This window comes from Tachysurus fulvidraco, chromosome 1 (genome assembly GCF_022655615.1).
Source record: "Tachysurus fulvidraco isolate hzauxx_2018 chromosome 1, HZAU_PFXX_2.0, whole genome shotgun sequence".
Taxonomy (NCBI): Eukaryota; Metazoa; Chordata; class Actinopteri; order Siluriformes; family Bagridae; genus Tachysurus; species Tachysurus fulvidraco.
The window spans coordinates 41,194,605-41,204,604 of record NC_062518.1 but is presented as its reverse complement, the minus strand read 5'-3'; the positions used below and the strand labels follow the sequence as shown (position 1 = coordinate 41,204,604).

The following is a 10,000-nucleotide window of genomic DNA, read 5'->3' as shown; positions in this document are numbered from 1 at the left end:
TGTGTTTTATGTATGACAAAACATTTCCCAAGAATAATTACTAAGAGTTACATTGTACATGTCATGACATCAATACTTACAACCTACAAAGTAGTCAAATGGAATAAAACTAAAACTAAAACATGCAGTAAGAACCTAAGTAAGTTCAGACAATGCCCTTTGTGCATTTATATCTGCTATTGTTTTTGAAGCAGTGTCTGTGAAGCCTTGTGGTCACCAGTGCAGCATTCACTCTCTGCACAAAGACCCCTGCAGCTCTAAACAGGAAGTGAGACATTGTACTGACTTCGGGTCAGTTTCAAGAGCTTAACTTCCCCTTCACCAGCATTATCAGAGAAAACAGCAGGACTGCTTTCAGATCAGGACCATTTCAGCCAACACGAAACAGTGGCACTTCCTTGTGTATAAATTTGACCACATTTCTCCTCATCTGCTCGCTTATTATCTGGAGCTGATGTGAGTTACTGGCATTCAGACAGGAAGTAAAGTAGGATGTAGACGACTTGTAAAAGATGCCTGGAATTTTACACAACTTATTAGAATGCACCAATCAGGGTCCAGGTATTAAAAGTGATGACATGTACACAAAACAGTATTTGTAAAATATATTTATTACACAACAAACATGTTCTTTTATGTCAGTGCACTTTGGCTTTATCCACTTTGTTAAGCTGTGCGTGTTTTAGCAGAACCACAGTGAGTGTCCGTGACACAGTTGAGAAGTGAGAAAGCCGCTAACCATTTTTAGACAGTATACTGCGTGTGAAAAGAGCGTTATATAAAAGACTGTAGGTGCTTTTTTGTCTTTACTGCCACCCACAGCAAGCATTTACAAGAGTGCTTAAACCCCCAGTGAGTGAGGAAGTGTTTTTGGTGTTTTGGACTTGGGCGATTAGTGTTGAGTCAATAGTCTGAGGCGAGCTGCAGCAAGATGAAACATTTGTATACTAACAGAGCAATGTGGTTCTCCGGAGTACTGATCTTTGGGATTCTTCAGGGTATGTATGGATATAAATATAAGACACAAGGCAAATTGGTTTGAATGATTTTCAGTAAATTATCTATCTAATTCATAACGTTCTACGTGAGTGTTTTTTGCATGGCTTTTAGAAAATGTTCTGAAGTGCTAAAGATTAACAACTGTGATAATTAGGTTAATCTACATTTTTGTTAAAAGGTGCACACTGAATTAAAGTGATGTGTACTAATATATGCATTAATAATAATGTTAAAAGGTTTAAAAAGCAAATGTCAACCATCTTGAAACATTTTAGGTTCAAACTATCCTATATCATTATGAGAAATAGACTGATATTTGTCACTCCGCTAACTGCATTTTAACCTATTGCTCATGTAAATGTCTGCTTTTATCAATTTTCTAGCTGAGCTTATCTGTAAAATAAAGAAAATGGGCTATATGTGAAATGCTTTGTACCAGCTTTATGGTTCTGAAAATAATAAGAATAGAAAATTATAAAGATCTTAGTTTTGATGTAGTTGTAGTTTTATGCTCTGGATCAAATTCACAAAAATCTAATTTTTTCATTTAAAATGTGTTATCTGACACTTTGTAACAGTAGATTAAATAAGGGATTTTACATCACAAACATTTTTACATGAATCCTGATATGTTATACTTTCCCCTGCTGCAGGTGTGTGTGTTGTTTTAGCTGATACAAACACAGTGGTGTACAGAGCTCCTGGAAGCTCACTGGATCTAACGGTGAAACATCCTAAAGACTCAGTGTCAAGTGTAGAGTGGTTCTTCAATGAGAAGAATCTGTTTTCTACATACTCTGAAAGTGACGGTTACTCACACCAGAAATCCCAGTTCACTGGACGGTTAAAAGAAGATAGTGATAAAGTTGGAGTAACTGTACAAGATCTTCAACCCCAAGATGCTGGGACGTTCAAAATGGTTGTAGATGGAACTGAAAAACAGTATCCAACAGAGAAATTTACAGTTTATATTCAATGTGAGTAGGATTATTACAAATTTAATGATATGACTATAAAGTACAAGAGATATTTTAATGTATACCTATCAAATAATTGAAAGAAGAAAGAAAATGTATGCATTATGAATGAACCCAATATGTGTTTTAAAAACTATTGTGTTAAAGATTTTTACAGTTTTATATAAAAGTTATTTTTGTAACAATACAGTATAACATTAAACCCAGTCAAATATGTTACTGAACGCTCTGATAATGCTGCCTGTTAACTGAGATTTTTTTGTAGCATTGATTGACATTTCTTTTTATCCAGACCCCATAATATCTGTGCAGATTGAGAAGAATCAGACATGGAAAATGTCCACAAACAGCTGTGATGTCGATGTGAAATGTGCAGCGCTCGGATCTGAGAATGTTTCCTACCTGTGGAGCGGCTATAAGACTGCTAGTGGAGCTCAACTGCACTTCACTCTCTCACCTGCAGGAGGAGCTGTTACACTGAACTGTACCGCAAATAACAGAGTCAGCTCCAGTTCTGCTTCAGAGACACTGAGCTGTAGTGAAAATCACATTATTAATCTAGGTACAATAAATATACAAATCAGCAACTATGTTATGGGGTGGAGTGTTATGTCATTGTGACATTATAATGTGTCAGGCTAGTCACTCACTTCTATCTCAGTTACAATATTTGAAAACGTTTTTTAATTATTTATTTAAAATAATAGGTGTAGCTTAGTATTGATTCGATGCATTGGTATTTGGGAGCATTACTGCTTTACAGCTCAAGGGTCCCAGTTTAGTCTTAAAAATCTTAAACAAATGCTTCACTAGTCTTGTTAAAACCCTTGAAATTCCAATTTCTCCATTTGAGAGATTTTTTTTTGTATTTGCAGTAATTTCTCTATTTATTTATTACGTATTTAGTGTTTGCAGACATGCCAAACCTTCTGTGGATTTTAATAGCAGCAGGAGCTGCTGTCCTTTTGCTTATTGCTGTTATTCTAGCAACAACCTTCTGGTGGAGATCTCACAAAGGTGTGTTATACAAACTAACACATACTTTACGACTCTATATACTAAAGTGATACACTTTACAATCCAGACTCATGTGTCTGGAAAAGTTAGTTGCATCCATTCATGGCCACTATTTACCGCCTTCTAATGAACCCAGTGACAAAAAGTGCACCTGAAAAATCTGCAGGAGTTGCCATTATAAGAGCAAGGGGAGGGCCTACCAATGTTTGTACCTAATAAAGTGTTTGATGACTGTATATTTAAGCAATGTTGCAATGTTACATGGGAAAGATACAGTAACTGGTGTAGTGAATATCTCTATGATTTGATTATGTGCCGCCTCTGTTGCCTATAACATGGAATCACAGTCATAATGATATTTACTACAACAGCATGATTACTTCTGTAATAAATAAATTATATACAGTAACGGACATTTCAGACACAATATGGACAAAGGCTTTCAGTACAACTGACAAACTGTACCAGGACTGTTATGTTAAATAGTATTGGTAGCTACTGCTATGATGGACTTCCACAACGTTAAAGTTGAGTTTTCAGTTACTATTTTTAGCTATTAATATAATTGTTTTTTATATATATATATATAGCTCGCAGTGTTGATGAATGTGGACCAACAGTGTATGCATGTGTCGGTTCTGGAGCCACTGCTCAGAAAGATGTATGTATTTTACTTTTGATTTCTTCTGTTTTTGTGTCTTGTTTGTTATTTATTTTCAGACCTATAAAGTAATTTTGGCAGGAAAGACAGATAATGCAAACTGGCTTTATATAAATTCTGTGTAATTTGAGTTTGTTTTGCATTACAGAAACGCTCAGACAGTGTTAATAACGGAACGACAGTGTATGAAACCGTGGACGACATAAGAAAGACACCTGAAATGGTAGGTGCTGTTAAGTAAATATCATACATTCACAGCCTTGCACAGTTTTTAGATTGAAGGTAGCTTGGTTGCTCTTTTTAAGCATCACAACCCAAAAAAATTACAATTTGGTAGCTTTGGATGTTCCATATGGTCATACAGTATGATCTCTGTGTACCAGCTTGCTCTGAAACCTTGTGATTATGAACCTTTCTGATTATTTGTAAGCTCTGAGGTCTCTTTTTCAGTTTGCTGCTATACCATCTAGCATAGAGCTTATCTGTTGTCTCACACAAATATCTCATAAGTTGTAAGCTTTATCTTTGAAATTATTTTGTCTTCACATAATGTGGCCACCTCCTCGATCTACATTAGATCTTTTCTTGATCTTTTAGTGTTTACTGCCTGATTAACAGTGACCTTGTTCTCACCTCATAAACCAATTTGAATTTGTCTTTATAACTGGAAATAACAGTGCACCAGTGCATCTAATGCTCTTTGTAGTTCTTCAAATGTCTACCCCTCTGAAGCTTGTGTATTACATCTGACTTAACTGAAACAGATAATGTAATATGTCTAAGACTACCTAGATAGTCTCTGAAACATGCACTATAATTTTGGATTGCTTCTTAAATGCTTTTGCTAAACTATTTCAGGGTTAAAGGTTTTGATCATTTGTACAACTCATTTGTTTTTCTGGCAGGCTTTAAGTACATTTCTTTTATTTTTTTTTTTGTCTTGAGCACAAATGACATTCTGCTGGTACAGTAAGAGTATTCTTCTAAACATTGTACTTCTTTTTGTCCCCATTTCTGTCTACACAGACTATTTATGCTAAGGTGACATTTCCTCAACATGCAAAGGTCAGCACTACCTCATCCTCACCATACCAGCAAGTTTGCTGAAAAAGAAAAATGACTTTTATCAATTATTGTGTATGTACTGTTCTTTGGTTTCTATGTTCAAATATTTTCTCATATGTCACCCTGATGTCATGTACAAGGGTCAATTCGGGTGCAATCCTAAATGTGTCTGAGGCCAGGATATTAATGTCATTATCATGTACATGGATAATGGACTACAGCACTGTATAGTCATGCAGTTGAATACACTCATTTTCACATAAAATCTTATTAAATATAATGTATTTAATTGAGTAATCTGATAACTTATAATTGATCCGGTCATCATGACCAGGTACTTCACTTGTTTTCAGCCTGGGATATTTCCTGTAGTAATAATCTGTTGTGTATATCTAATGACCTAGTTGATTAAAGTACCTCTCAGGTCTAAGGCCCTGATTTCATGCATTTAGTCAATAAGTGGGTATGCAGTTCATCATAAAAGCATATATTACATTAAGCATATAATACTGTTATGATAGATTTAGACAGGAAATGTACTGGAAGCTACCATCTCCTTAGGAAAGACTGTTTCTTGTTAATGAACAAGAAACAGTCTTTCCTAAGGAGATGGTAGGGCTTCGCTTACTCCAAGCTAATCCAGCAGATCACGTTCATTACTTGTCTTAATTGCCAATTTGTTTATCTACTTGGCCTTTGTTTTTGAAGATAAAAATATTGGCTAGTACACAACAAAGGCTACATTGCTTATCCTTACAAGTATTACAGATTGAACTGTACATTGTACATTACTGTAGAAACATTTTAATACAAAGACAAATAAAAATTGTAATTAATAAATGTGTGTTTATATTTGATCAACTATTATCTACTGGACATTTGATATATTTTACTTTTTTGTTTTATTTTTGAACACTTTTACAAAACAATTGTATTTTTGATGTCACTTATCTTAGATCATAAATAATACCATGTACAGCACTCACTGATATTTTCATACTTGTCCTTATTTTATTGGTCAAAGTAAAAAAAAACATGCATAATATTATATTCACAACTTATAACATTAACAATAACCTTAACAATAATATCTGTATTCTTATGTTTAATCAAACCAAAGAAATGCTACAATTATTTAAAAATTATTTTAAAAAATTCCAACAGGCTGTAATGCATCGCGAGATCTGACCTTTAAAAGAAGAAAAAAGAGATTTTAAAAAAATCATAAATGTTAATAAAAACAGAAATTACAATATGTAACATAACAGTTATATTTTAAAATATGGAGGTGCATGTCACTCACCTCTAAATATACAGAATATTGCAACTAATAAACAAATAAGGATCAGAATCAACCATATGCAACAGCTCTTGGATGGACATGTCTCTAGAAAAGAAGGACATGACAATTGAAAAAAAAAAACATTAACACATTATCTCTTAAGTCAGTCATATCCAGAACATTATAGAACCGGGCTTTACTATGTAAAGTGTTTGCCCTTTCCTGATTTTTTATTTTTTTGCATGTTAAAACATGGGGACAACAGTGTAAATGTGCTGTCACCTCAAAATAACTCAACACACAGCCATTAATGTCGAAATTGCTGGCCACAAAGTGGCCCTAATTGAAAAGGTCCAAATTGGGCCCAATTAGCCTTTTTCTCTCCCCAGTGTCATGTGACTCGTTAGTGTTACAAGGTCTCAGGTGTGAATGGGGAGCAGGTGTGTTAAATTTGGTGTTATTGCTCTCACTCTCTTATACTGGTCACTGGAAGTTCATCATGGTACCTCATGGCAAAGAACGCTCTGAGGATCTGAAAAAAGAATTGTTGTTCTACATAAAGATGGCGTAGGCTATAAGAAGATTGCCAAGACCCTGAAACTGAGTTGCAGCACAGTGGCCAAAACCATACAGCAGTTTAACAGGACAGCTTCCAGGCCTCGCCGTGGTCCACCAAAGAAGTTGAGTGCACGTGGTCAGCATCATAGACAAGCAGAATAAGGACATGGATTACTGGATAAGACCAAGATAAACATACTTGGTTCAGATGGTGTCAAGCATGTGTGGCAGCAACCAGGTGAGGAGTACAAAGACAAGTGTGTCTTGCCTACAGTCAAGCATGATGGTGGGAACGTCATGGTCTGGGGCTGCATGAGTGCTGCCATCACTGGGGAGCTACAGTTCATTTTGGACAATTTCAATTTGGACATTTTCACTTAGGGGTGTACTCACTTTTGTGGCCAGCTGTGTAGACATTAATGGCTGTGTGTTGAATTATTTTGAGGGGACAGCAAATTTACACTGTTGTACAAGCTGTACACTCACTACTTTATATTGTAGCAAAGTGTCATTTCTCCAGTATACATTTCAGTATAAATTTCAATATACACAATATATACATATACAGTACACACACACATTATAATTTTATATATATGTCAGTTCCTTTAGTGCAAATATTATTTGTATGTTTATAATAGAGTGAGCACAACTAATGAATAGTCTTGACTTTACCAGGACATTTCACACTCAGTTGGCTCGACTTCGAGAGATTGTGATCAGTAGCATTGCAGATGAAGGTTACATCTTTGTTCCTGTAGTTTGTCCACATCACTGACTCCCTGGTGACATTAGGAGGGTCACTCCAGAATCTCTCATTAAAGACAGGTTTCCACATGAGAGAAATGTTACTGCTGAGGTGGGAACACCTAAGCTTGATTACACATGTCCCTTCGTCCAGAAAACTGTGCAGCAGAGTTATGTTGGGCCCAGGGAAAGGTTCTGCATTTATGATTAAATAACCACAAAAATTTCAATTTAACATTTGATAATATCCAATAACTATTAGCCACTTAATATTGATAGTTCTGACGGACTGATTATTATTGCAGAAGATTTCAAATATACAATCTCAAATCAGTTTACCACAGTTTAACAATGTGGCTAAAAACAAGGAACACAATTAGGGTAGGAAAAACACACGTGAATATGCCAGTAGAATGAATTCACAGACCTGGAAGCTTTTAGATAGTGGAGAATTGTGTAAACTAATGTGACCGAGAAACCAGCCAACATCACTATATCTAACAGGAAATATGAGTGAAGGCACTCAACTGTGTTAGGTGTGGTAAGTGCCAGATACTGAGTAATGTAGAAAAAACTCTGTGAGAAATTGAAAGATGGACACCACACAAAGCACCATACTCAGAGACTTGGTGGATATGAAGCCTATCCCTAAAGGCATGCTAGTCCATTCCAGGGCACAGTTCACTCATTCACAGACTCTTTTACTCCATGAGCCAAGTTATAGCAAAGCCATTCCATATACTGGCATAGTTTTGAACAGTAGGAATTTACCAGAGAACACAGTGGAAACCCATTAATAGAACATGCAACAAAACATCATACAGGTAGTCACCTGACCTCAGAATAAACCATGGTTTTCTGAGCAGGCAATGCCAACCACTTTGCAAGTGTGGTATAATAAAAAGTGTTGGTGTTTAAGCTTTTTGATGTTATGCCCATAATACAAGGATAAAAGGTCCCCTTAATAACACTTTAAAAATAAATGCTTTTTCAAAAATGTTTTGTTAATTTATTTACAGTGATATATAGCACAAATAGCAATATATTTAAATATTTGACTATTTTAAGAATTAAAATCCCATAGTTTTGAATTGCTAAATTAACAATCCAGATTTAAAAAAAGAAATCTCACCTCGAACATTCAGCTGGATATTGTTCTTTTTTGTGTGTGTGTTTTGTTGTCCTTCGAGATACACGGTGTATTCCATAGAGTCTCCAGCCTTTACATTTAGAATTGTCAAATCTCCGGTATTTGTGTTGAGCTTAAGTCGACCGGAGAATTGTTGCAACCTATCAATTTTAATTTCATTATTGATAAAGGTTGCAATGTAAGTGGTGTTCTTATAGATTGACCACCGGATAATTTTAAGAGTCCATGTTGGATCAGCTTCTGACCTCAGCACAACTGACTCGTTGATATAACCAATAACACTATTCACAGCTTCACCTTCAACTGCTGTAATAAGTAAAAAGAAATTTTAGAAAATATATGACTTTAAGTTAGTGTCAGTATATGGTCTTGTTTAAAAAATGGTGCTTATGATGCAGCACTTCCTAATCCAGCACAACCACCATCTTATATCCTATAACTTAATACACAAAACATAATCATAACTTTAGATTTAAGGATCTCAGAATATAATTGAAATGATGTATGAAAAATTTTGGAAAACATTTTGCTAAAGTGTTCCATTCAAGAAATTATCTCACTAACATGTTCTGTTCAGTATGTACAATGAACCGCCCTATCCACTCAACGTTTGTAACTAAAACATTGTAAATCATTAAACATTTGGTGAGAACAATAGTTTCTAAATTGTTATAAAATAATTATAATACTGTACCTACCTTGATGGAAACATACCACCAAACAGAGTAATGGAACAGCCACACTTTGAAGCATTGTTTAACACGGACGGACACAGAAAAGCTGCTTCGGCCTGCTCTTAAAAATAAAAAATTTCTGATGTAGTCATAAAAGAAAACCTCTGACAAAGCATGTGAATTTGATACCTGAAAAAATGTGTTGTTATTAACAGATTTACTAAAATAATCTTTCTAAACTTTTTCTAACCTAAACCTTTTTACTAAACATGCTAGATATACTTTTGTGGTGCACATGTGAAAGACGGAAGTCAGAAAAAAGGAAGTCAAAATTAACCTCTTAAAAAAAAAGCCAAACTTAATGCACAGGCTCTACTTCCTGTAGCCAGAGACGTCATATGTTGATGGTAAAGCTATTCAGTTGATGAGTTTTAAATTTACTACATTTTAAAGAAGTTGCATTGTTTTAGACACATTGACCAGCATATAAAATGCTGATTCAGGTTGGAAATATATGAAACAAAATGTGATGGTTGTGGTCAATATATACAAGAAGAGTATTACATCTACCTCCTACATAATGTGTTTAAGTGGCATTACTAGCAAGAGTGACTTCTGGGGTTTTCTATTTTTATTTTTATTTTCTGTTCTTGTAGGAATTTGAGTCAGCATTCTTGTATCCTTCCTGACTTTTTCCTTTTATGTCCAAATGTTATTTTCCACAAAATCCTCATTTATGAATATGAACTTATGCTATCAAAATTTTAACTCACTACAGAGCAAAATCACTGCACCAGTTGAGAATGACACTAGTCCTCTCAACCATACTCTTGCTCTTGCTCAAAACATTTTTAATTTGTTATGTTTTTA

General features: G+C 34.9%; 4 protein-coding genes across 8 annotated transcripts in view; 2 read left to right on the top strand and 2 right to left on the bottom strand.

Moving 5' to 3' along the window:
* The window catches only part of LOC113645368 (titin-like), a 1,056,738-nt gene that overhangs the window by 152,019 nt on the left and 894,719 nt on the right, over positions 1–10,000 (top strand). The gene's annotated exons all lie outside the window — the stretch shown is intronic.
* Positions 1–10,000, bottom strand: part of LOC113643791 (CD48 antigen-like) — a 70,345-nt gene that overhangs the window by 38,477 nt on the left and 21,868 nt on the right. The gene's annotated exons all lie outside the window — the stretch shown is intronic.
* LOC113650171 (CD48 antigen-like) lies at positions 481–5,559 on the top strand. Its single transcript, XM_047818955.1, has 7 exons — positions 481–998; positions 1,653–1,976; positions 2,269–2,538; positions 2,883–2,993; positions 3,584–3,654; positions 3,803–3,877; positions 4,681–5,559. Exons 1-7 carry the CDS (start codon positions 932–934, stop codon positions 4,759–4,761), a joined length of 999 nt encoding a protein of 332 aa, XP_047674911.1. The 5' UTR covers positions 481–931; the 3' UTR covers positions 4,762–5,559.
* On the bottom strand, positions 5,709–9,455 carry LOC113643785. Of its 3 annotated transcripts, XM_047819015.1 has the most exons (6): positions 9,155–9,455; positions 8,702–8,762; positions 8,439–8,596; positions 7,235–7,501; positions 6,023–6,106; positions 5,709–5,908 (listed from the first exon to the last, which is right to left on the bottom strand). In XM_047819015.1, the coding sequence occupies exons 1-6, from the start codon at positions 9,207–9,209 to the stop codon at positions 5,862–5,864; spliced, it is 672 nt and encodes a 223-aa protein (XP_047674971.1). In that variant the 5' UTR covers positions 9,210–9,455; the 3' UTR covers positions 5,709–5,861. The 3 variants fall into 3 exon arrangements, with proteins under 3 accessions (XP_047674971.1, XP_047674972.1, XP_047674967.1); XM_047819016.1 differs by lacking the exon at positions 8,702–8,762; XM_047819011.1 differs by having other exon boundaries at positions 8,439–8,762; positions 9,155–9,454.

Coding starts and splice junctions, on each gene's coding strand:
- LOC113650171 (XM_047818955.1), top strand. CDS start 932: ATGAAACATTTGTATACTAACAGAGCAATGTGGTTCTCCGGAGTACTG. Junction 999..1,652: donor GATCTTTGGGATTCTTCAGG/GTATGTATGGAT, acceptor CCCCTGCTGCAG/GTGTGTGTGTTGTTTTAGCT. Junction 2,539..2,882: donor AAATCACATTATTAATCTAG/GTACAATAAATA, acceptor TTACGTATTTAG/TGTTTGCAGACATGCCAAAC.
- LOC113643785 (XM_047819011.1), bottom strand. CDS start 9,209: ATGCTTCAAAGTGTGGCTGTTCCATTACTCTGTTTGGTGGTATGTTTC. Junction 6,107..7,234: donor ACTGAGTGTGAAATGTCCTG/GTAAAGTCAAGA, acceptor CTTCTTTTCTAG/AGACATGTCCATCCAAGAGC. Junction 5,909..6,022: donor AATATTCTGTATATTTAGAG/GTGAGTGACATG, acceptor CTTCTTTTAAAG/GTCAGATCTCGCGATGCATT.